General features: G+C 39.3%; 1 protein-coding gene across 1 annotated transcript in view; it reads right to left on the bottom strand.

Moving 5' to 3' along the window:
- Positions 1–27,790, bottom strand: part of PARP4 (poly(ADP-ribose) polymerase family member 4) — an 85,305-nt gene that overhangs the window by 18,197 nt on the left and 39,318 nt on the right. The window contains exons 16-24 of the mRNA XM_016203563.2: positions 25,574–25,705; positions 23,589–23,675; positions 22,086–22,250; positions 21,396–21,442; positions 20,931–21,009; positions 16,663–16,800; positions 10,576–10,771; positions 9,553–9,620; positions 8,783–8,970 (exon numbers count right to left, since the gene is read on the bottom strand). Coding sequence (XP_016059049.2) covers positions 8,783–8,970; positions 9,553–9,620; positions 10,576–10,771; positions 16,663–16,800; positions 20,931–21,009; positions 21,396–21,442; positions 22,086–22,250; positions 23,589–23,675; positions 25,574–25,705 — 1,100 coding nt within the window. The remainder of the gene's footprint in view (positions 1–8,782; positions 8,971–9,552; positions 9,621–10,575; positions 10,772–16,662; positions 16,801–20,930; positions 21,010–21,395; positions 21,443–22,085; positions 22,251–23,588; positions 23,676–25,573; positions 25,706–27,790) is intronic.

Here is a 27,790-nt window from a genome sequence, read left to right as displayed (position 1 = left end):
CAACCTACTTTCAAGGAGTATCAAAGCTACCCAAATCTGATTCCAAAGGCCAATAAATAGCAAAAGAGTTAATAAACTCTACATCTTGAAATTCAATCCCCATCTGGATAGCAAAAGGTAAAAAGAAGTAACTCTCATTCTAGCAAAAATAATCTCTGACATTTAAATGACAATGTCGGTAACATCAGAGCAATAGTGGTGTGAGAGATATCCTTGGCCTTTCCCCCTGAATTTTCAACAAATTAACCAACTATAATTCAACAAAGAATTCCCTACTAAATATAGAGGTATGCCTGAGAGACCCAAGCACTAGAACATCTAACGGTGGGCAACCAGGAATAAGTGGGGAGATGAGAAGGGAGGAAAGCCCAGACGGCCCTCAGATGCAGCCCAGCAGCCAGGAGTTCCTGGCACAGAGGGAGAGGAAAGGAGGCCAGCAGTAGTAGGCACTTCCTTCAGCCAGCCAGGAAGGGACAGCCAAGAAGGGCAAGCACAGTGAACAGTGACTGAGCCAGCAGACACCTGACAGACCGCAGGGTTCTGTTGCAGGGTTGTCCACGCTCAGGTGGGGTTGTTTCTGACAAAGAAACGGAATCACAGAGCCCTGCCACCCCTTGGACTACCAAAACTTGCCTCCCGTTGCCCTCGGTGTGGGGTCAAGGAACATTTCAGTTGTAAACCAAGAGCTATTGCAGTGGCACCACTGTTCCCCTTTGTGGTGAATCTCCCAGTTTGGTGCTTGGGACAGGACTCCAAGGAGGTTGGGGTTGCCATCATGGTGAGGGCAAAATAAACCTCAACCCCAAGCAGCAAGACTGTACTGTCTTACGGAAGCCATGGAGGTAAAGTTTGGGAAATCACAGAGGCAAAAAAAATCTTGCAACTCAATGCCATTTATTGGAAAATAGAGAAAGACCTCCTCAGAGAACGCTGCTATGGAAGGGACATTTATGCCTAGATAAAGGGAGGAGCAAATACCATGAATAACTACGGTAATGAGGATAATCAGAAAGAAAGTGAACCCCCCCCCAGGAGGCAGGCTGGAACACACGGAAATATGTGATATAAATGACAGAGATTTCAACATTGCAGTTCTGAAAATACTCAATGCGATGTGAGAAAATACATACAGGAAATTCAGTGTGCTCAGAAAACAAATCAATGAACAAAACGAGTACTTTACCAAAAAGATTAAAACTTTAAAAATGAACTAATCAGGAATCCTGGAAATGAAGCATGCTATTAAGGAGATTTAGAAGGAGCTACTGAGCATAGAAAATAGAGCCAACCAGATGGAAGAAAGAATTAGTGATACTGAAGATAGGAATCTAGAAATGACAGGAATCTAGAAGGAAGAAGAGAGGGACCTGAGCATAAAGAAAAATGAAAGAGCACTATGAGAACTACCTGACTCCATCAGAAAAAGCACTATTAGAATAATAGGCTTCCCTGAAGAAGAAGAGAGGGAGAAGTGAACAGTCAGTCTATTAAAAAAAATGGTAGATGAGAATTTCCCAAATCTATGGAAAGAACTAGATCCTCAAATCCAAGAAGCAAACAGAAAACCTAGTTACTTCAATCCAAAGAGGCCCTCTCCAAGGCACATTGTATTAAAACTGTCAAAAATTAATGACAAAGAAAAAATTCTCAAAGCACCCAGGGAAAAGAAAGAAGTGACCTACAAAGGAAAACCAATCAGAATATCATCTGACTTCTTAGCAGAAACTCTACAAACCAGAAGAGAGTGGAACCAAATATTCAAACGCCTGAAAAAGAGAAATTACCAGCCACAAATAATATATCCTGCAAAATTGTCCTTTAAATATGAAGGAGAGCCTGGCCAGGCATGGCTCAGTCGTTGAGCGTCGACCTAGGATCTAGGCGATCAGGGTTCGATTCCAGGTCAGGGCACATGCCTGGGTTGCGGGCTCAATCCCCAGTCAGGGCCATACAGGAGGCTGCCGATCAATGACTCTCTCATCATTGATATTTCTATCTCTCTCTCCCTCTCCTTTCCTTTCTCTGAAATCAATAAAAAAAATATATATATATATATATATATATATATATATATATATAATTGTTTAAATATGAAGGAGAAATAAAGATGTTCCCAGACTGAAGCTAAGAGATTTTATCAACAGGAAACCTCCACTGCAGGAAATAGTCAAGGGAGTTATTCTACCTGAAATAAATAACATAAGGTCACAACACGACTAAGATCACAAAAAGACTTACAGCATAAACAGGGACAATTTGTGGCAACAAAAATATAAAAGGGGAGGGGGCAAAGGTCTGAACCAGCAAAGGAGGATGAACATCAGATGCACTCAAAATAACAAAAACTATTGTATATATGCAACTTTATTTTGTATGAACCTAATGGTAACCACACACAAAAATCCCCCAACCAGGACACATAGCTTAAAAAAAGAGGACACAGAGGAAAGGAGTATGAAACACCACCAAACAAATCAAGAGACAGAAGTACAAAGGAAAAGAACCAATGGAAGCACAGAGCTACGAGAAAACAAGATACAATGGCTATCGGAAATCCTCACACATCAATAATTACTCTAAATGTAAGTGAACTGAATTCACCAACAAAGAGGCACAGAGTAGCAGAGTGGATCAAAAAACAAAACCCAAGCATACGCTGCCTACAAGAGACACAGCTAAGCTGCAAAGACAAAGGCAGATTCAAAGTAATAGGGTAAAAACTGATTCTTCAAGCAAATAACATATACAGAGAAGCAGGTGTGGTCATACTTATATCTGACAAAATAGATTTCAAGACAACAAAGATAATAAGAGACAAAGATGGACCTTTATAAGACAAAGGGGAAACTACCTCAAGAAAACATAACACTTCTTAATATATATGCACCCAACAAGGGAGCACTGAAATATATAAAGCAACTATTCACAGACCAAAGGGAGAAACTGATCAAAACATAATAATAGTTGGGGACCTTAATACTCCATTGACAGCTCTAGATAGACCAATCAAACAGAAAATCAGTAAAGAAATATTGACCTTAAATAAAATGCTTAAGCAAATGGACATAATTGACATTTACAGAGTCTTTCATCCGAGAACATCAAATTATACATTCTTCTTCAGTGCACATAGAACATTCTCAAGGATAGACCATATGTTGGGTCAAAGAACTCGCATCAACAAATTCGAGAAGACTGAAATTATACCAAGCATATTCTCTGCCAACAGTGCCTTGAAATTAGAAATCAACTGCTAAAAAGAAGTCAAGAAACCCCAAAATACATGGAGATTAAACAACATGCTACTGAAAAATGACTGGGTCAAAGAATAAATAAAAGCTGAAATCAAAAGATATATAGAGACTACTGAGAATGACAATACAACATATCAAAATTTCTGGGATGCAGCAAAAGCGTAAGTTAGAACGAAGTTTGTATCATTTCAGGCCTGTCTCAAGAAACAAGAGAAATCCCAAATAAACAACCCAGCATCACATCTTAAAGAACTAGAAAAAGAAAAACAAAAGCAACCCAAAGTCAGCAGAAGAAAGGGAATCATAAAAATTAGAGCAGAATTGAATGAAATAGAGAACAAAAAGACTATACAAAACATTAATAAAACAAAGAGCTGGTTCTTTGAAATGATTAATAAAATTGACAAACCCCTGGCTAGACTCACTAAGGAAAAAAGGGAAAAAAACCCATATAAACAAAATCAGAAATGAGAAAGGAGAAGTCACCACAGACATCACAGATATACAAAGGATCATATTAGAATATTATGAAAGACTACATGCCACCAAATTTAATAACCTAGAAGAAATGGGTAAGTTAACAGAAATACATAACCTTCCTAGACTAAATCATGAAGAACTGAAACATCTAAATAAGATTGAAACAACCATCAAAAACCTCCCAAAAAATAAGTCTGGGACCAAATGGCTTAACCAGTAAATTCTATGAAGCATTCAAAGATTTAAAACCTATCCTTCTCAAACTCTTCCAAAAAAATTAAAGAGGAGGCAATGCTTCCTAACACTTGTTATGAGGCCAATATAACCCTGATACCAAAACTGGCAAAGAAAACACAAAAAAGAAAACTACAGACCAATATCTCTGATGAATACAAATGCAAAAATCCTAAACAAAATACTAGCAAATCAAAACAGTAGTACATCAAAAAAATAACACATCACGATCAAGTGGGATTCATTCCATGGGCACGAGGATGGTTCAACATACGTAAATCAATCAAAGTAATACACCACATTAACAAAAGATAAAAATTATCATCTCATCAATAGATGCAGAAAAAGCATTTGACATGATACAACAGCCATTTATGATTAAAACACTCAATAAAATAGGAATAGAAGGAAAGCACCTTAACATAATAAAGGCCATATACAATAAACCTGCAGTTAATATCATACTCAATCGTGAAAAACTTAAAGCTTTTCCTCTAAGATCAGAAACAAGACAAGGATGTCCACTCTCACCACTCTTATTCAACATAGTTTTGGAAGTCCTAGCCAGAGCAATAAGGCAAGAGAAAGAAATAAAAGACATCCAAATAGGGAAGGAAGAAGTAAAACTGTCACTTTTTATGGATGACATGATTCTGTATATAGAAAGCCCTAAAGACTCCACTAAAAAAGTATTAGAAACAATAGATACAGTAAAGTTGCAGGATACACAATCAATGTAGAAAAATCCATTGCCTTCCTGTACTAACAGCAAAACTTCAGCCCGGCCGGGCATAGCTCAGCGGTTGAGCATCAACCTAGGATCCAGGAGATCGGGGTTCGATTTCCAGTCAGGGCACATGTCCAGGTTGCAGGCGAGGCAGCCGATCAATGACTCTCTCATCATTTATGTTTCTATCTCTCTCTCTCCCCCTCCTTTCCTCTCTCTGAAATCAATAAAGATATTTTTTTAAAAAAAAAAACTTCAGAAAAATAAATGAAAAAAACAATTCCTTTTGCAATTGCAACCAAAAGAATAAAATACCTAGGAATAAACTTAACAAAGAACGTGAAAGACCTAGATGCTGAAAATTACAAGGCATCATTATTATTATTTTTTTTAATACTTACTAGAGGATATTTTTTCCATTGCTTCTCAGAGACAATGGAAGGGGGAGGGAGAAAACGAGGGAGAAACATCAATGTGAGACAGACACAGGGATTGGTTGCCTCCCGCATGAGCCCCGACAAAGGTGAGGGACCAAGCCTGCAACCAAGGTATGTGCCCTTGGCCAGAATTGAACCTGGGACCCTTCAGTCTGCAGGTCGATGCTCTAACCACTGAGCCAAGCTGGCTAGAGCTACAAAGCATTATTAAAAGAGATTGAAAAAGACACAATGAAATGGAAAAAGTGTTCATGGATTGGAAGAATCAACATAGTTAAAATGACCATATTACCCAAAGCAATATACAGATTTAATGCAATCCCCATCAAAATACCAATGTCATTTTTTTTAAAGAAATAGAATGAGAAATCATCAGATTTGTATGGAACCATAAAAGACCCTGATTAGCCAAAGCAATCATGAGAAAAAAAGAACGAAGCTAGAGGTATCACACTACCTGACTTCAAATTATACTACAGAGCTATGATAATCAAAACAGCATGGCACTGGCAGAAAAACAGACACACAGGTCAATGGAACAGAATTGAGAGTGCAGATGTAAAACCACATGTATGTGTGCTAATAATGTTTGACAAATGAGCCAGAAACAGACAATGGAGAAAGGAAAGCCTCCTCAATAAATAGTTCTGGGAAAACTGGAAAGCCACATGCAAAAGAATGAAACTAGATTACAGTTTGTCCCCATGCACAAAAATTAATCGAAGGTGGATCAAATACCTAAATATAATATTTGAAACAATAAATTACATAGAAGAAAACATAGGTACCAAACTTATGGACCTTGGTCATGGGGAAGACTTTATGAACTTGACCCCAAAGGCAAGGGAAGTAAAGGCAAAAATAAATGAATGGGACTATATCAAACTAAAAAGCTTCTGCACAGCAAAGGAAACTGACAATAAAACAAAGAGGCAGCCACCCAGATGGGAGGTGATATTTGCAAACAGTAGCTCTGACAAAGGCTTAATTTCCAAAATGTATAAAGAACTCATAAAACTCAACACCAAACAACCCAATCAAAAAGTGGGCAGAGGACCTGAACAGCCACCACTCCCAAGAAGACATATGAACAGCCAATAGATATATGAAAAGATGTTCGACCTCACTAGCAATTAGGGAAACACAAATCAAAACTACAATGAGATACCACCTCACACCTGTTAGAGTGGCTATTATCAACAAGACAAGAAATAACAACTGTTGGAGAGGGTGTGGAAAAAAGGAAACCCTCATTCACTGTTGTGGGAATGCAGACTGGTACAACCACTATGGAAAGCAGTCTGGCAATTCCTCAAAAAATTAAGAATAGAGCTACCATATGACCCAGCAATCCCTCTCCTGGGTATATACCTGAAAAATTCAAAAACATGTATTTGCAAAGATATATGCACCCCTATTTTCATTGCAGCATTATTCATGGTGGACAAGAGATGGAAACAACCAAAGTGCCCTTTGATAGTGGACTGGATAAAGAAGATGTGGTATATCTACACAATGAAATACTACTCAGCCATAAGAAAGGATGAAATACTGCCATTTGCAACAACATGGATGGCCCTTGAGGATATTATGCCAAGTGAAATAAGTGTCAGAAAAAGCTAAGAACCATATGATTTCACTCATATGTGGGACATAAAACTGAAACTCATAGTCACAATCAGCAATGTGGTGGTTGCCAGAGGGAAGGGGGTAGGGTGGGGGGGTGAAGGGAGTCTTAATATATGGTGATGGGAGAAGACAGGACTTTGAGTGGTAGGCACACAGAGCAATGCACAGGTCTTGTAACATAGACACCCATACTTGAAACCTGTATCTCCATATTAACCATTGTCACCCCAATAAATTTAATAAAAAATGACAATGTCCTATTAAATTTCTCTATAATAATTCTACACCTATTAAGAATGACTTTCTTAAAGAGTTTCCCCCTGAAGTATTAAATGATCAATAACTTTTCAGAAAAAGAGCTTAAGAGAGTTACCTCTGAAACATTTTTTAGCCTATTGATAAAGGTCAGATTTGTCTTCAGTCCTCAAAATTAACTGGTGGTGATTATAACACTGATTAGAAAATCCTTCAGCTGGAGTTTATCTGTATTTTATAAATTCCATTAGTTAGTGAGGATACTTAGAACCTTTTCTGTGGGTTGGACTCCAAGAAAAACTTGTTACGACGGCAGGCAGGAAGACCATCCAAGGGCATCTATGCCTGGAGAACTCACAGCATCTTGCTGGAGTTTTTGAACACAAGTGAGTATGTATAAAATAAGGCAGAAACATTTAGAAAGATCCTAAACACTGGACAGAAAGTCAGTAACAATTCCAGCTCCCTCGGGCTGGGTCATGTCAACCAGCGCAAGATTACCCCCCACGCCCTCTTTCTTTCCTTCCTGGTACTATGTGTCTGGATTGCTATCTGTCTGTCTGTATCCCACACATGGTACTGCAGCCTGAGCTGAGCAGGGTCTGTCCCATGACAGACCCTCAGCAAAGACACAGTACCTTCTGCATTGAGGTATCTGAGCCCAACTGCAGCACAGCGGACCCAACACACAGTGTGGGGGGAAGGCAGGGGTTGCTGTGACCAGGAAGATGAAATAGGTTGCCACTAAGGCAGGGAGAAGAAACCTTCCTGTGGCAGGCGTATGGCTGGCCACTCAGTGTTCACAGGTGCAAGTTACGAACAATTCCTAGGGTAGTCTGTTATGGGTTGGACACATTTCCTGGTTGGTCTGTTATGCTGTTAGGGCTCAGATTACAGAGAACAGGACTAGGAGCTGGGACTAAGGAGCAGCAGAGAGAAGAACCCTCTGGGCAGACAGGAAGGGCCATTCAAGGGCATTAGGGGCCCCAGGTCACTGCAGAAGCCCAGGGGCCTAGGACAGTACAGCGTGGGGAAGGGGAGACCTGGTGACCGCTTGCCAGGAAGGTGACTATAGGGGGAGAGCACAGGGAGGTACAGAACAGGAATGTTCTGTGCAAACACCAGTCTGGCCCCTTTGGTTTGGTGTTTTCCATATATTTATACCATATGCCTCAGTTCAACCAAAAAGGCGAACTATAATTGGGGAGGGGGATAATTCCAACAATCACAGGGTTTAGCCTCCCCAGAGAAAGTCTCTGTACATCTCAGGGTTTAACAATGCAAACCTCGCAGAAAGCTCACCATTGAGGTGTCGTGAGGAGCAGAGCAGCTGGGTGGGGCTTCTGAGGCAGCACACTCCCTCAGCCCCAGTCAGAAACTGCCATGGGCTTCTCAGAATAGGTTGGAAATTTGGACTTTCATGCAAAATAACACTAACATTGATTTGGTGCTTGCCAAGGACCAGTCTATTCTAAGTGCTTTCTATACGTGAGTTCATTTAATCCTCAGAGGCAGTGTTTGCATCAACACCTTCATTTAGAGAGATTAAGCAAGTTGCCCAAGGTCATAGCTAATAAGTGGCCAGCTTGGGGGTTGAGACCCCAGGCAGTCTGGTTTACAGCTCAGAGCTCCATATCGGTACCCTAAACAGGTTCTATACACAAGTATCAACCTCACAACTACCAAGAGCCCTGTGTGGGCCAACAAGGCGCCTGCTCGCAGGCTGCCTCTCACTGTGGCCTTCACGGTGACCACCTCCCACTCACCCGACACCGCAGGTGAACAGCCGGGTGTGCTGCACATGCCTCTTCACAAGCTGCAGAGTCAGGCTCTCCTCTTGAAGGTGGCCATCAGATATGAGGATGATGTTCCGTATCCCTCGAGAAGGGGGCAATAAACTTAGATATCGGAGTGTTTTCCAGAAGTCGGTGTTTCCCATGGTAGGCGAGGCAGACTGCAGTAAATGAGAAAAATTATTTACCCTATTTTGGGCATATTCACTGTTCATTCTAGTCATTTACTGAACAAGTCTCTCAATGAGAGTTTAAAAGTAGCATCAGTGAAAAGGTATTTTTCCCTAATTACACATTTGTGGAACAACTACATTTACATCCTTTGAGTTTATTTCATGTCACATAGTAACTACAATATTAACTGGCACTTATCTGTTTTTTTATGGTTTTCAAAGAACTATTACAGCAAATACCCCTGGGCCTGCCAGCCTGGACTGAAGGGGTGACTAGTGATTCTGAGCTTGCTCCATTTAAACAAACAAAAAAAGGGACAGAAGAAAACATTGCAAAACTGTTAATGCTGGTTGTACCCGGGTGGTGGGACTGTGGGTGACTTTTTTTTCTACCCTTTTTAATTTCCAAATTTTCCTCAATGAGTTCATATTGATTTTATCAGTGAAATAAAAGAGCCCACTAGCATACAAAATGGAAGGATTGGGGGTGTTCTGACAATGGGCTCTGGGGCAGTACCACTAGAACAGGATAGAAACAGACACGAGACAAAGGAAGGTGCTTTTACTCACCATAATGAACTCGGCTGGCATATTATTGCTTGTGATGTACTTAGGAAATGAAAATAACTCCTTGTAACCTGCGTATTAATACCAGCATGAGGTGTTGCCATTAAATATTCACTTTATTGATCACTAACAAACAATAACATTTGATAATTTTTAACATAGAAAAACTCACCATGGTATTCCTTTAAATAATAAATTCTAGTGCAAACTATACACTTTACTGTGCAAAAGGTTCTGAGTCAAACTATGTGTGTAGACTCTCTCTTATAGCAGATTGCTTATGCAAAGTCATATGCAGGTATCATGGATAGGACAGGCAGCTTGGCCACCAGAAGGACATATTCTCCTTCCATGACCTCTGCCTCCAGCAGTAGCAAACCCTGGCTCCTTCTTAAAGGGGCTGGGCTTTCTGCTAAATGACACAGAAGAACCAAAGAACATGATGTCCCCTCACTCCACTCTGTGGTGGTTCTCTCATCTCTAAAGTGCCTTCTTCTGGTGGCTGAGATGGCCCTGGGCCTCCATCTGGAGATGACATTACCTATCTTCTAATTGGGCCGAGTTGATGCTTGATGAGATCATTCCTTATAAACTTTCTACTACTGTGCTAATTTCAAATGTTCTGTCCACACCCTTGGTACCTTCATACTCATCGGACCAAGGGTCTTGTGTCTGGTTCAGATGGTAATGACTGTTATGTTTATATAGCACTTACTATGAATGAGGCCATTTCAAAACCTTTATATACATTAGTTTACTCTTTACAACACTGTGAGGTAGGGACTATTACCCTCAGATGAGGAAACTGAGGCACAAAAAGTTGAGTAACTTGCCCAAGGTGATACCTAAAGCTAGTAAGTGGCAGAGCTTGGATTTGAACCCAGGGACCTGGGTCCAGAGTTCTTGAACACTGTGCTATGCTACTTCTAACTCCAAGTAGGGGTGCTGACAGACGTCACCTCTACCCATGAATATGCTGATATTAAGGAGGAAGCACACTGTGGATTCCAGTTAAAGAGCACTCACCTGAGCCAAACTTGACAATGTTTATCTTCTGTTTCTCACTCACCAAGGACAGTGCGTATAGGGCAATTTGCTTAGCTTGCAAAAATGTCACACCCTCCATGGAACTGGAGCAGTCGAGACAAATAATAACTTCACTCTCCTCAGCTATGTCAGGGGAAGTAATGCCGAGATCTGGATGGAAAACAAGCATGCAGGCCTAAAAGGAGAAAAATGCACTAGACTGATGCTTCTCATAACTTAAACTGGTCTGGCTTGTTCAAATTTGCATGAATTTATGTGTCAAAAGATCACAACATTTTGATACAAAACCCCACCCACACAATCTCTCTAAACAATGGACATGTGATTGGGACAGAGTAAACAGAGGGTAAAGAATGCCCCCCTATAAACCTGTGAAGATCCCTTGGGCTAAAGCAAAGTGCTTCTCCCTAGATCTCTGACTCTAGTGGGAAGGTACCACTTGCCATGGGAACAACTGGCACAAAAATTCTACAAGCCTCACAGGGAGAGACATCAACACACTAATGTAGGCACGTGTGCGTGTTTCATTTAAGCACACCAAATGTACAAAAACCCATGTTTACAGAAAAGATGAATTAAATTGTACTTACTCCTGTGACTAAAGGGGTTATCGGTTTACCATGCTCACCTGTGGCACTTGGGAGAGAATTTAGTTTGTGTGCTATAATATTTCAGGCATCCCTCTTAGGTACAAAGCAAGAGATACCATAGAGCTAGGGTTTACAGAATTTGGCATAAATGTGCCATTTTTATTGGAAAAGATCTACTTGTAAGATTCTAAACCTTTTTAACCAGGTAAGATAATACTATAAAACCCAAAAGAGTAAGATTTATTCAACAATAGGAATTCAAAAAAAAAGTAGAATGTGAGACATGGAACATTCTCAAAGATAGACCACATATTAGGACACAAAACAAGTCTCTACAAGTTCAAGAAGACTGAAATCACATCAAGCATCTTCTCAGACATTTACACCATAGAATACTAATTTTTTTTTATTACTGCTTTGATTTCATTGGTTGTAACTGGTCTGTTCATATTTTCTGTTTCTTGTTGATTCAGTCTTCGAAATTTGTATGTTTCTGGGAATTTATTCCAGAGAGTCCAATTTGTTAGCATATGGTTGTTCATAATATTTTCTTATTAATCCTTTGTATTTCTGTGGTGTCAGTTGTTACTTCTCTTTCATTTCTGATTTTATTTGGGTCCTCTCTCTTTTTTTTCTTTTATTATTATTATTATTTTTTTAAATCCTGACCCAAGGATATTTCTTCCAGAGAGAGTGGAAGGCAGGTGGGGAGGGAGAGAGAGAAGTATCGATGTAAGAGAGGAACATGAACTGGTTGCCTCCCACATGCACCCTGATGGGGGCCAGGGATTGAACCTGCAACCCAGGCACATGCCCTTGACTGGGAATCAAACCAGCGACCTTTGGGGTGTGAGCCGACGCTCTAAACACTGAATGATGCTGGCCAGGGCTCTCTTTTTTTCTTGAGGTGTTTGGTTAAAGGTTTATCTATCTTGTTTATCTTTTCTAAGAACCAGTGCTTGGTTATATTGATTTTTTGTGGGGGGTTTTTAGACTCTATTTGGTTTATTTTTGCTCTGATCTTTATTATTTCTTTCCTTCTACTCACTTTGGGCTTTGTTCTTTTTCTAGTTCCTTTAGGTGTAGGTAAGGTTAGGTTGTTTACTTGAGATTTTTATTTCTTGAGGTAGGCCTGCAATGCTATGAATTTCCCTCCTAGGATTGTTTTCTCTGTGTCCTGTAGATTTTGGGTTGTTGGGATTTCATCAAGGTATCTTTTGATTTCTTCCTTGATCTCATTTTTAACCCATTCATTGTTTAGTAACACGTTATTTAGCCTTCATGTGTTTGTGTATTTTTTCAGTTTTTTTGTTGTAATTGATTTCTAATTTCATACTGTTGTGGTCAGACAAGATGCTTATATGACGTCCATCTTCCTAAATTTACTGACACTTGTTTTGTGTCCTAACATGTGATCTATGCTGAAAAGTGTTCCATGTGCACTTGAAAAGAATGTATATTGTGCTGCTTTGGGATGAAATACTCTGAAAATATTAGTTAAATCCATCTGGTCCATTGTGTCATTTAAGGCTGCTGTTTCCTGTTGATTTTCTATCTGGAAGATCTATTCACTGATATCAATGGTGTGTTAAAATATCCTACCATGATTGTATTACTGTCAATCTCTCCCTTTATGCCCATTAATATTTGCTTTATACATTTAGGTCCTATTATGTTGGGTGCATAAATGTTTACAAAGGTTATATCCTCTAACTCAATTGATCTCTTTATCATTATGTTTTGTTCTTCTTTGTCTCCTATGATAGTTTTTGTCGTAGTTTATTTTGTCTGGTATAAGTATTGCTACCTCAGCTTGTTTCCATTCCCATGAAATATCTATTTCTATCCCTTTACTTTCAGTCTATGTGTGTCTTTTGTTTTGTGGTGGATCTCTTGTCATTAAGTTTCAATTTAAAAAAATTTTCCCTTAGCCCTGGCCGGGTAGCTCGGTTGGTTAAAGTGTTGTTCCAATACGTCAAGGTTGCAGGTTCGATCCCCAGTCAGGGCACATACAAGAATCAATCAATGAATGCATAAATAAGTGGAACAACAAATTGATGTTTCTGTCTTTCTCTCTCTCTCTTTCTGTCTGTCCCTTCCTCTCACTCTCTCTAAAATCAAATAAAAATTTTTAAAATTCCCCTTAGCTTTATTGATATATAATTGACATATAATACTGTGCAAGTTGAAGATGTACAATGTGATAATTTGAAACACATATATATTGTGAAATGATCACTAAAATAAGGTAAGTTAGCATCTCTATTACCTCACATAATTTTTTTTTTGTAGTGAGAACATTTAGGACCTATTCTCTTGGTAACTTTCAAGTATATAATTCATATTGTTAACTATAGTCACCATGCTGTGTATTACATGCCCAGAACTTATTTACCTTATAATCAGAAGTAAGTATCATTTGACTAACATTTTCCCATTTCTAACCCCCAACCCTAGCCCCTGGCAACTACCATTCAACTGTTTCTGTATTTGTCTTTCTCTATTTGACTTATTTCATTTAGCACGATGCCCCAAAGTTCCATCCATGATTTTGCAAATGGCAGGATTTCCTTCTCTTTTATCTGAATATCTATCTATCTATCTATCTATCTATCTATCTATCTATCTATCTATCTATCTATCTATCTATCATCTATCTATCTATCTATCATCTCACATTTTCTTTGTCCATTCATCTGTTGATGGATACTTAGATTGGTTTCATGTCTTAATTATTGTGAATAAAGCTGCAATGAACATTGAGGTGCAGATACCTCTTCAAAATAGTGATTTTATTTTCTTTGGAAATATGTCCCAAAGTTTGATCACTTTATATAGTAGTGAGGAACCTCCTACTGTTTTCCATAGTGGCTGCATTCCCACCAACAATGCACATGAATTCCCTTTTCTCCACATCCTTTCCAACATTTCTTGTCTTTTGTCTCTTTGATGGTGGCCATTCAAACAGGTGTGAGGTGGTTTCTCATTGTGGTTTTGATTTGCATTTCTCTGTTGTTTGGTGATGTGCATTTTTTTTTCATGTACCTGTTAGCCATCTGTATGTCCTCTTTAGGAAAATGTCTATTCAAGTCCTTTGCCTATTTTTAAAACTTTAGTGCTTTTGCTGTTGAGTTGTATGAGTTTCTTACATTTTTCAGATATTAACCCTTTATATGATACATATACAGTGAATCCTTGATTCTTGAACTTAATTCATTCTGGAAGGCTTTTCGAGAAGCAATTTGTTTGAAAACCAAATCATTTTTTCCCAGTAGAAATAGTGTTAATTGAATTAATCTGTTCCAGACCCACAAATAATTCCGTTTTAACCTTTCTTATATATAGTACATGTTCTAATGTACTATTTAATCTATAAATAAATACTTTTCTTAAACTAATCGAACTACCCCCTACTAGCCTTAAATGACTCATTTTCAGCACTTGTTCCAGGGGCGTCTTACAGGTCAGCATGCAGTATCTTCACTTTTTCACATATCACTGCCTCCAGAAAGTTGTCACAGGCCAAGTGCTTTTCATTTATCCAAATCAACAACAGTTTTTCTACCTCTTCAATTGCCTGTGATTGTTGTTTTGTGAGCACTTTCACATCCTTAGCAACATTAGCACTCTTGGTGGCCTCTATTTTAAAATTGTGCTATTGTTGATTATGCCAGCAACAAAAGCATTCTCTCCTTTGTTTGTTGCCTAAGAGACACTTTGCTTTCCGTCGTGCTGAGGTATCAGCATGAAAGGGTTGTCAGGACCAAAACAGACGTTTTGGTCCGCAACCAAGACATTTTTTTCTGTGAAACCAAATTGAGATGGGAGACATTTGCGAACCAAGGTTTGACTGTAGTTTGCAAATATTTTATCCCATTCCATAGACTGTCTCTTCATTTTATTGCTTCCATAGTAGTGCAGAAGAAATTTTTTGTTTTGATATAGTCCCACTTATTTTTGCTTTTGTTGCTTGTGCTTTTGATGTCATCCAAAAGCTTGTTAGTAAGACCAATGTCAAGGAGCTTTTTCCCTATGTTTTCCTCTAGAAGTTACAGTTTCAGAACTTACATTTAAGTCTTTAAAACATTTTGAGTTATTTCTGTGAGTGGTATAAGATAGGGGTCCAATTTCAAAAGGTATGTGGATATCTGGTTTTCCCAAAACCATTTATTGAAAAGACTACGCTTTCTTCATTGTGTATTCTTGACTCCCTTGTCAAATATTCATTGACTATATATGCATCGGTTTACTTCTGGACTCTCAATTCTGTTCCACTGGTCTATGTGTCTGTTTTTATGCTAGTACCATACTGTTCTAATTATTTTAGTTTCGTAGTATAATTTAAAATCAGGAAGTGCGATGATTCCAGCTTTGTTCTTAAGATTTCTCTGGCTATTCATGGTGTTTTGTGGTTTCATCATGGGATATCTTTCCATTTATCTGTGTCTTCTTCAGTTTCTTTTATCAATATCTATAGTTCTCAGTGAACAGATCTTCCATCTCATCGATTAAATTTATTCCTAAGTATTTTATTATTTTTGATGCTACTGTAAATATATTGTTTTCTTTTTCAGAAAGTTTGTTTTTAGTGTACAGAAATACTATTGATTTTTGTATGTTGACTGAATTTGGTAGCCTTACCTCCAAGGGGTCCCAGACCATAGCTGACAGTACCGAGAGCCAGTTCATTGGCCACACCAGGGTCCACAGCTGGGACCAAGTCTTATATGCCTATTACCTGGTGCACAGGTGGACCTCACTCCCACTGGGTCCCATGGTGTACATTACTGATGACAGGTCTGAGCCAAACTGGGCTGTAGCCAATTTCTCAGGGATATGAAGCTGTTTCTATTTTATCAACCAGGACCATGGTCAGTGAATTGGCTACTCACTCACAATGACTCTGCTCAGGTCTTGGACTGCACTAGGGTTTCACAATCTCCTACCTGGATCCCAAACTTCTAACACAAGCAGGCAGGATGGATGGATACCAAATTATTGTTAGTGGGGGAAATACATACAAAGGGGGGTGGGGGAAATACATGCAAAGGACATCTTATTCAACCATCTTGCTGATGTCACTCTCAATTTTTATTTTAGTAAGGAGATTCTTTGTCACAGCCATACAAAATGGTTGTATGGCAATAAATAATTTTGTATCTGTTTTTACAGTATCAATATTTAAAAACTATTCCGGCAAACCAGTGTAAAACATGAAAGAAGATTTTTCTTTTGTTGAGGATTAAGATAAAAATTACAATCTTTCCCAGGAACTAAGGCATATGGGGGTTTTGATTGAAATCTCAGAAGTTTGTCATGCTTGATATAATCAGTACTTTTAGTTGTAGAATCTTGGGGTGGGGAGAGCCCATTTAGTAATGCTGGTTTTCAAGACTAGCAATAATTTCCAGTTTAAATAATTCATTCTGAAATATTTTTTCAATAGTCTCCTACTTTTAAGTAAAAATGACTATACCTCGCTTTCTTTTTCTGGATGTTTTTCAACCCACATTCTTGGGAGATATGCATCAGACAAACCGACGTGGAGAGAAAATCCACTGCTGTCTAAGGAGCTCCCATCCACAGTGCTAATCACAGCTTTGCAGTCTGTGCTCTACAAACAAATAGCCATGACAACAAAGTGAGTAATGAAATAATACCATAGTATCAATATGCACTTACCTGTCAAGTAGCAAAACCTTGCATAACTTATATAACTCCACTAAGAATCAACAATGTAGTAACAAATTCTAAAATTATGAACTGTGGGTTTTAGAAGTGTGACCATACTGAAATTCTAAGGCTGATATAAATAGTCAAATTTAGGTAAGATTAAAACAGTCTCAAACCCTGAGCCCAAAGATGACAGATCTGTGAATTCAGTTATACTTCTCTGGAGACAGCAGAAAGTACATCAGATGGTCATAACTTAGGAAAGCAAAATGGAAAACTCACCCAAAATTCTAGAATTACACCTTCTTTTAAAATTATATTTTTATAAATATGAAATTACTTTAAACTTTAAAAATTTTTTAGAGAGAGAAGGAAGGCAGGAGGGAGAGAGAGAAACATCTACGTGTTGTTCCACTTAGTTATGCATTCACTAGTTGCTTCTTGTATGTGTCGTGACAGGAGACCAAGCCCACAACCTTGGCATATCAGGATGATGCTCTAACCAGCTGAGCTACTTGGCCAGGGCCAACATAAAATTACTTTAAGCCTTGGTCAGTGTGGCTCAGTTAGCTGGGCGTCATCCCATGCAATAGGAGGCTGTGGGTTTCATTCCCGCTCAAGGGCACATGCCCAGGTTTAAGGCTTCAGCCTCGGTAGGGGGTGTGCAGGAGGCAGTCAATTGATGTTGCACTCTCACACTGATGTTTCTCTCTCTCCCCTCCTCCCTTCCTTTCTCTCTCTAAAAATCAATAAACTATTTTTAGAAAAATAATCACTTTAAAAATATAGATGCTGATTCCAAGATGGCAGCAGATTGAGTGGAAGCTACACTGACACTCTCCCAGGACCAAACAGGAATTATAACTAAAATATAGAAAAAATGTCCTGAATAATGAACTGCAACTGAAGACCAGCTGGAGAGCACAAGGACAAAAAGTGAAGACCGCATAAAGACTGATAGGACATGCAGAGGCGTGAGAGGGCTGACTGGGCTCCCACAGGCAGCAGCTGAAATTCTGGATGGATAGCTCAGCTGTGGTGGGTTCCCACTGAGAACTCTGGAGTCTAAACCCCAGGCTGTGTTCCCCAGCACAAAGCACCAGAACTGAGAAAGGTGCCCACATAACATCTGGCTGTGAAAAGCAGTAGGGTTTCTGTCTTCCAGGGAGAGATGGTTGGAAATGCAGGCACCCTCTAAAAGGACCAATGCACAAAGTTTCATGTTCAGCCACTAACCTTGGGCTCTGGTGGAGGGCGGGCAGAGTGGATTAGAGCTGTGGGAGGAGAATCTAGGGGTGCTGGCAGGGGGTAGAGAGCTCAGAGGGCAGTCATCTGGATCCCTGTGCTGAGTCATTCCCCCATTCTGCAGAGGACATCTTTCTTAGGCAGGCATTTACCTTCTAAGCAGCTTTTGCCTGGGGGGAGGGGGGAGCAATTGCCCCACCCTGCTAGAAAACCTCTCACCCCACCCTGTGGAGTTTCTTCACCCCGAGACTGTTAAGAGACTGATAACAATTAGCCACCCCACCCTGTGGCGTTTCTACAGCCTGAGGCTCATCAAGAGACTGAATAACAGCCTCTGGATGCTTTGAGTCTTTTGCCCGATATGCTTCTGGACCCGCGACTTGGAAAAGCAGACCTTGGTGTACATCTTGGTCCTGTTCAAATACATCCCAGCAGAGGGAACCACAAGCTGTGGAGTATGGAAAACTTCACACAGGGTACTCAAGGCTAGTCACAAACAGTGTCTGACATTGGCCTACACCAGAGACCATCCAAAAGACTGGGGAGTCTTAGCAGATCTACCTAATACACAGAAACAAACCCAAACAGACAACCAAAACATGGAGAGAAAAAAACAAGCCCCAAATGAATGAACAAAAAAGTTCTCCAGAAGAAGAGCTAAATGAAATGGAGATAAGTAATCTATCAGATATAGAGTTCAGAGTACTAGTCATAAGGATGCTCAACAGCATGAGAAAAGAATGGAAAATGTGAAGAAATTAAGAATGACATAGTAGAAATTAAAAAAACAATGGAAGGAATAAAAAACATTAGGGGAAGTTGAGGACCAGATCAGCGATTTAGAAGGCGGGGTAAAAAAATCACTCAATCAGAGAACCAAGAAGAAAAAACAATTAAAAATCAGGAGGACAGTTTAAGGGAGCTGTGGGACAACATGAAACTTAACTATATTCACATCATAGGAGTGCCAGAAGAGCTCAAAAGTAAGCAAGAGTTAGAGAACCTGTTTGAAGAAATAACGGCAGAAAACTTCCCTAACCTGGTCAAGGAAAAAGGCACACAAGTTCAGGAGGCACAGAGAATCCCACACAAGAAGAACCCAGAGGCCCATGCCCAGACACTTCATAATTAAAATGCTAAAAACTCAAGACAAAGAGAGAATATTAAAGGCAGCAAGAGAAAAGCAATCTGTTACCTACAAAGGAGCTCCCATAAGGCTGTCAGCTGATTTCTCATCAGAAACTCTACAGGCTAGAAGGGAATAGCATGCAGTATTCAAGGTAATGCAAAACAAGGATCTGAAACCAAGACTACTCCATTCAGCAAGGCTATCATTCAAAGTAAATGGTGAAATAAAGAGCTTTCCAGACAAAAAAAGGCTACAGGAGTTTATCACCAACAAACCAGCACTGCAAGAAATGTTAAAGGGACTGCTGTAATAAGAAGTTGAAATAGAGAGAAACAGGTATAAAGAAATAAAATGGCAATAGATAAGTACCTATCAATAATAACCTTAAATGTAAATGGATTAAATGCTCTAATCACAGGACATAAGGTAGCTGAATGGATAAAAAAACAAGGCCCAAATATATGCTGTCTAAAAGAGACTCACCTCAGAACAAAAGACTCATACAGGCTGAAAAAACAACTACAAAAAAACTTCTGGAGAACTTTAAAGAAGAGATCGACAGCAATACAGTTACAGTAGGGGACTTTAACACCCCACTGACTTTATTGGATAGATCTTCCAGACAAAAATCAACAAGGAAACAGTGGCTCTAAATGACACACTAGATCAGATGGATTTAACTGATATTTACAAAACATTTCACCCCCAAGCTTCAGAATATGCATTTTCCTCAAGTGCACATGGGACATTCTCAAAGATAGAACATATGGTAGGACACAAAACAAGTCTCTACAAGTTCAAGAAGATTGAAATCACATCAAGCATCTTCTCAGACATTTATACCATGTAATACTATGCAGCTGTAGAAAAGAAAGATCCCTTACCCTATGAGACAGCATAGTGAGACCTGGAGAATATTATGCTAAGCAAAATAAGCCAGTCAAAGGAGGACAAGTGTCACATGATTTTACCCATATGTGGAATCTAATGAACAAAATAAACTGATGAACGAAATAGATCCAGAGACATAGAAGCATGAAACAGACTGAAGAATCTCAGAGGGAAGGCGGGGGTGGGTAAGTGGGACGAGATTAATCTAAGAACTTATATGCATATATACATAATCCATGAACACAGGCAGTAGTGTGGTAAAGGCCTAGGGGGAAGGGTATAGGGTAGAAGGGATGGATGGGGAAAAAGGGGGGACATTTATAATACTTTCAACAATAAAGATAAAATTTTTTTAAAAGTTAGAAAAAAGAATATGTAATTATAATACATTTCTTGGTTTAATAGTAAACATCATTTACACAGTCATAATAATGTAAACACTGGCTTGATATAACCAAAAATTGTAATATAACTTTTGGAATGAAGGGGAGAGAAAAAGTGGGGAATGAGATGAGTTGCAGGGGTAAGGAAATCAAACTGTCATCTACCATAACAGGAAGTCAAAAAAATATTTCTGAAATAGATGACTCAAGAACAGCAGCAAAAAGTTTTTATTTAAATCTTTGTAGGCCATCAAAAAAGAGCTAAAATATGAAAATGGTTCACAATCTTGGAACTGCTGCAGTTTATAAGAAGTTGTCGATAGTATCATTTCACTTTTTAAACTATGTGCATGTCTTGCTTTCATAACATAAAATTAATGTTAAAATAAGAGCTCTTAAGAAATAAAGCAAAGATTTACTAACCTTTTTTTTCAGTTCATGTGTATCACTAGAAATAAATTCAATCACATATGGCATCTCAATAGACATACTCAGAGAGAAGCTACCAAAAATGAAGAGAAAGTTGTCTTAGTTTAATATCTTAAATATTAAACAGCTACCTGTAATTGTTTTACATAATTTTTTAAAATACATATTTTTATTTTTTTAAATTGATTTCAAAGAGAGGAAGGGAGAGGGCGAGAGAGACAGAAATATCAATGATGAGATAGTCACTGATCCACTACTTCCTGTGTAGTCCCTACTAAGGGCTGAGCCCAAAACCCACGCATGTGCCCTGAATCGGAATCGAACTGTGACTGTCTGGTTCATAGGTCGACACTCAACCACTGAGCCACACTGCTTTACATAATTCTAAATGAAAATTTAAGCCATAAAAAAACTAATGCCCATTGTATGATTGTCAGGTTTTATATTTTAGGTACTAACCTTTGCTTTTTTCCTATTTCCTTTATATAAATCTTCTCTACTGTATCCTGTTAAAAAACACAGGTATGTATAAGTATCAAATTTTACAATGAGATTCTAAGCTGAATGTAATGTCACCAAGGCTGCAACCTATAGCAGCAACAAGAGAGCTGGTCTCACTTTGGAGTAGTGAGATATTGAGAGTTTGTTCATGGAATCACAGTAACTTCTAAAAGGTAATGGATAATTTATGACCTTTTCGATTATATATATAAATACATGCACACATCCATGCCCATATATACACACAAACACACACATACATATACACACAAAGTAGGAAGTCTGAATAGATCTATACCAAAGTGTTAACCAGTAGCTTTGGGTCACTATGTCCAGCTATGGAATTAAGGATAGTTTAAATTTTCATCTTTGGCTTATCTGCATTCTGTAGACTTATCTGAATTCTTCATGATGAACATATAACATAGACACAAACTTTTAAAAGTGACTAAACAGAATAAAAATATGCCCATTAAGCATATCTGTCTTTCTTTTTATTTTATGAACATTATATGTGTCTAAATGCATATATGTCAGTAATACTGACTTTATACCAAAAAGATTAGATTATTTTAGATATTTTTTTCCCTTATGCAAAAATCACACACACAAAAAAGATTCTTTAAATCTTATCTTAAGCATACAAACCTGGATATTTTCTTTCAAAGCTTTGTCCTGTTGCCAAGGTGCAACTGTGGCGGGCATGAAGAAGATGGCCACAGTGCCTTGGATGCTGAGTTCCGTGATGTAGGTAATTTTAATAAGAACCTTAGCCTTGGGGGGTAAGTTTCCAACACTTACAACAAAGACATCCTGAGACAGAAACATGTTACTTAGCTTGTGATTCAAATGTACATCCACTCTATGTTAGTTAAGCCTATTACAAGAACTACTGGAATTTCAACCTGCCAGGTTTTTCCTCAGAAAACACGAAAAGAGCTTACAAGCCAAGCACTGGTGGTGCTAATGGGGACTCAGAGCCATTCCCCAGTGGTGGGACAGTGTGATGTCTAAAGGGGGTCATATTCCTAGGGAAATATGTAAGCATCAAGGAGGAAACATACAAACCAATTCATTTATGACAATAACCCCACAATGCTTAGTGGCAGTCTGCCAAAAGAAGTCAGGCTTTTTTTTAAATACATACAGTTCAGCAAGGTTGACTGTAACTGGTTAACAATTAACTCTTCCTTGCTTAACCCTCATTCTGCAAATGGGTATGTTAGATGTCAAAAGTAAGCATTTAACCCTTAAATCCATATCAATCTTAATAACTCTCCCTTCCAAACATCAAATTTTCACAATACTATGGCAATGTTTCATACTCAGAGGAGATCCTGAAACCTATGGCCCATCTTTAAAAACAACTAAACATCTACACTAGAGATACTAGTTAGAAACTGACTGCTTGCAATCTAGTATCTACCAAGGGCACATTTAAAACATCTTATATTTAAGAAAAGAAACCCAGTGGACATGATAGTTGATCCTTCTTCCAGATTCTCTATATTTAATTCCTATGAAAGAAATAATCAGCAAGAACAGAACCTGGGCCTATCTCAAGACCCTGCAGAAATGCCTCCCTAGCTTATAATTTGATGAAAATAGAATTATTAGGTGAGCTTAGTTCTAGGAAACACGTAAATATATTACACTCTTTTTCTACAGATTGATTTTAGAGAGAGAGGAAGGGAGAGAGAGAAATAGAGAGAGAAACATTGATTTGCTGTTCTACTTATTTATGCATTCATTGGTTGATTCGTGTATGTGCCCTGACCGGGAATTAAACCAGCAAACTTTTGGTGCACGGGACGACGACCAACTGAGCCACACTGGTCAGGGCTATATTACATTCTTTTATCAGAAGGTGAAAATTATGAATCTCAAATGTTTTCTTTTTGTTGTCACTTCTAGGAAATTCAGTTCCCAATGACAGAGATGGCTCTTACTTGTTTGGTCACATTATTTAGATAAGCCCAATGGATTTGACCAGCTTGACCTCCCCTTGCTAATAGCAAGTGAAGGTGTACAGTCAAAATAATTTAAATTTTCCTAGTTCCTAGCATAAATTTTATATTTCAGATCATCTTCCAACTCCTTTTCCCTTTCTTATAAGTGTGCTAGACTAATGGATAGACTGTCCAGCCTTACAGGTGCATCCTGGTCCATCAGGTAAGCGCCATGGCCTTGACTGATGGCTTCTCGGTATTCTCGGTGGGCAGCCTCCTTCTCTTTGATCTGGAAAAGATGATTTTTACACCAGTCATCATATGAATAGTGATTTCAGACTTTACTAAGGAAAACTTCATCATTAAAACCTATGCAAAAAGAGAAAACTAAGAGTCTGTCTAAGATGAATGAAACTATATAAAATAATCATCAATGATCATTCTTTTGTTGTTAATCCTCAACCAAGGATATTTTTTCCATTGATTTTTAGAGAGAATGGAAGGGAGGGGGGAGAGGAAGAGAGAGAGAGAGAGAGAGAGAGATGTGAGAGAGACACATTAATTGGTTGCCTCCCACACATGCCTTGACAGGGGTGGGGGATCAACCTAAAACCCAGGCACATGCCCTTGACCAGGAATCAAACCCAGGATCCTTCAGTGGGAGAGCCAACCCTCTAACCACGGAGCCACACCAAGGAGGGCAATGATCATGCTTATCTAATAAGAATCTGAATCAGAGAAGGCCAACTAAATAGAATTTTCTTTAAGTTAGGATCAAAATATTTAAGTTAATAGTGAAAAAAGTTTAGGACTTCATCTTAAATTTAATGAAATGTTTGTTATTATTGCAACTGTGGGCTAATCCTTAGAATAAACAAAGAATGAATCAACTGTTACTTCTTTTGTTACAAGTTTTCTTAAAAAGTTAGACCAACAGCCTTCAATTCAGTTTGACTTTTTTTCCTTTGCAAAAAACTTTACTGTTTCCATTTGGTCCAAGGCATGGGACAGGGCTCCAGGGTGGTTATAGAGATTCCTAGTGGTTTCATGGAGAGACTCAGGCAGAAGCCAGACACCAGGGAGATGCAGAGTGGCCCTTCAAAGTCCTCTGGGCTGCAAATGCTCGTGGTTGTGCGTAAGGATGAGCTGTTTGAAGAGATATTCATCCAGCCCAGAATGGGGGCTGGCCAGCTTGTGGAGGTGGGTCAGATGGTTGCCCATCTTCTTGATGAGTTTCACTTCCTCATCCAAGAAGCAGTTCTCTAGGAAGTCACAGAGATGAGGGTCTGTGCAGATAGAATCTAGAGCCCAGTGCATGGCAAAGGGTCTGGTTCAGGTTCTTCTTCAGGGCTATAGTGGCTTCCACTGCATCCTGAGTTTTGCCCCACTCATCTTGGGAAAGTTTCTGCACGATCTGGAAAACGGTGCAGCCATTGCACTGGTTTTGCATCTTCAAGAGATGCTCGTGCTTCTTAGCCAATTCATGGAGGAAGTGGTCCATGTCCTCCAGAGCCACATCGCTGGGGTTGAACTAGAAGCTCAGAGAGAGGTAGGTATAAGAGGCCTGCAAATGCACGTTGACCAGGTGGTTGATGGTGGCTTCCACCTCACTGGAATAATTCTGCCAAATCTGGGAGCTCATGGTTGCTAAAAAAATGGTGTAGGCTGGTCTTGGAGGCAGATGATGGCTGAGATGGTTCCAAAGGCGTTGACTAGGAAAGAGGTTAAGGGTGGTTGGAAGCTGGAAGAAGAGGTATCCCTGGGTCTGTTCTATGCAAACACTGTTGAAGCAAGAGAGACTGGGAGACTGCTGAGGGCACTGCCCAGTTTTACTTTTATAACAGGATGCAGAGGATCAGTTTTTGCAAAAATATATAAGGGCTTCACCAATTTTCCAATGTGCTTCCCTTAAATGTTTGATATTGAAATCATATTTTTTTTTAAGTTCCCAGGCAAACAATTTGCAAGGCACTGACCAATGAAGAGTGGACAGGTAGGGAATGAGTAATCAGGGAGGGAGCTGTGTATGGAGGCCACTGTATAAATACTTAGTTCCTCAAATAATACTTTTGTTTTATGATAAGGCTTCTACTCAGCCCCACACTGTAGGGACTTAAATAAAGATTTGGGTAAATGCAAAACTGACTTTAGAAAGAAAAAGCAGTCACAATGCATTTCCCCCCTTACCTCTCCCACTATGTGCTTCCCATTGATGAACGCTTCGAAACCACACACAGCTGCCTTATCATCCAAAGGAAAAACATACTTTGCCTCAATGGGTATAGGGCTCTGATTTGTGTATGTCTGAAAAACAATGACCTGAAGAAGAAAAAACATCCACAAACTTGATGAAACCATATGGTACAAGCATCTGTAGAACAACTATGAATGAAAACTATTACGCATATTTTCTATATATGACCGGGCATTCAAGAAATAAGTAATTTTAGATAACATTGATAGAAATATTTTTACTAGGACTTAGGACTAGTATACTGTACATGTTTTTAACATCTTAATTTTCCCCCTTCAGATGAAACCATTATATAACTAAACTAAAAACTTTGAACTCATTCCAGGAAGAGTCAAATGTGTGAGCCATTGAATATACAAGGCTTCTGTTGCTGGGCTTCTGCCTGGAGACTCAGAGTCAACCTACAGGCCAGCTGTTTCATCACAAACTGCTGAAAAAGCCACTGCTATGTCATGAGTTCATTTTGGGGCAAACTTTCCCACGAAAAAAGCCTTATGAGGTTTGAAATATCAGATGGTACAAGTCGTCTAATCCACATAACATATGGAGGACACATGCCCCTCCCTGTAACATAGTTGTCATTTGTTTTGCGTTTACTGCATATTTTAAAAATGTCCTGGGTTCTTGTATCTAATAGTCACAACAATGACTGACAGATATTATTATTTCCATTTTATACATGAGGAAGCTGAAGCACAAAGGAGTTAAAAAACTTCCCCAAGGTCACAGTGCTAGAAAGGAATGAGCAAGGGTTCATAGCTAAGCCTTTCAAACTCCAAATCCTTTGCTTCCTACAGTCCATGCCAGGCTGCATTACAGCACAGTGGTTAAGAATCTGGACTCTAGGAGGAATTCAGGCTGGGTTCTACCTTAGGGAAGGGATGGGGGGCACAGGGTTGCTACCATCTCAAATTCACCCATAACATTTTTTCACTCCCACCCAATCTCCTTCAAACAACTATGACTGTCCAAAGTTATACCTTGGAACTCAATCTTTCCATGCAAAGCTTTGATTCTTAAAATGTAAAATACTTGCACAAAGTTTAAACAATGATCAGCTGTTTATACCTTAGGAAAAAATATAACTTGGGCTCTAGAATCAGTTCAGATTTGTGCTTTATCATATCCTGAGCATCAGCATCCTCACCTAAGGTGGGTATGGATCAGAGCGGGGCTAGTGTAGAGGTCAGATAGATGCAAACTGGTACACATCTGAGTAGCATGCTCTGCCCACCCCACTACACCCCATTTTCCCAGGTTAAGGCCATCACTAAATTTAACTTGATTCCCTTCTGAAGAGACAGCAATACCACAACACTGGACTCAGGTGTTCTTATTCTCCTAAGAGGTCTTTGCAGTTGTTTAATGTAACCTTTAGTGTTAGGAGCTGATGGTGAGGTCAACTTTTTTTTTTTTGAGGTCAACTCTTAGAAAACCATCTTAGAAAACTGTGCACTTTCAGATCCCCACTACCACATCTGGCCAAACTACATGCATGTAATGTCATGTTCAACTCTTATCCTTCTCTGATGTTTCAAATCCATCTACCTTCAATCCTTGCCAGACCCAATCGCTTCTTACCACTCCCACCACTAACATTTTGGTCCAAGTTACCATCATTCCTGAATGAATTACTCAATAGTCACCTACATTTGACACTGGATGTACCCCTAGATGTCCCCTTCAGGACCAAGACTGCAGGGAGTGTTACCTGCTATGTGCCCCCCCCCAGTCAATGTTCTCTTCCAAAGATGAACTGCCTCACTCAAGATAATGACCCCTCCCCAAAGGGCAGCCACATCCAATGACTGGTCCCTGTGGGGGTACAAGGCCTGACCCCCTTGCCTCATTTCAGAACATCTCTGAAAGGCCAGCTTCAGAGCTCTCTGAGACTGTCTGAAGACTATGATATGCCTGTGTTACAGTCCATGTCTCCTGCCAGGTTCTGCCTCCTGCTCTCTCTTATAGGTGTTGCTCCAGAGAGCACTTAACAACAAGCTTCCTGAAAACAAATTTCCATCAATAGTGTTTTCCAGAGGACGCGACCTAAGATGTCTCTAACTGGTTCTCTTCAGTCTATTGTCAACATGGTGGCCAGTGTGATCCTGATCGTATCCTCTGCTAAACATCCTTGAATGGTTTCCATTTTA

Source organism: Miniopterus natalensis, chromosome 2, assembly GCF_054644295.1.
Source record: "Miniopterus natalensis isolate mMinNat1 chromosome 2, mMinNat1.hap1, whole genome shotgun sequence".
NCBI classification, from domain to species: domain Eukaryota; kingdom Metazoa; phylum Chordata; class Mammalia; order Chiroptera; family Miniopteridae; genus Miniopterus; species Miniopterus natalensis.
Note: the sequence above shows the minus strand (reverse complement) of the source record. Positions and strands in the feature narration are given on the sequence as shown.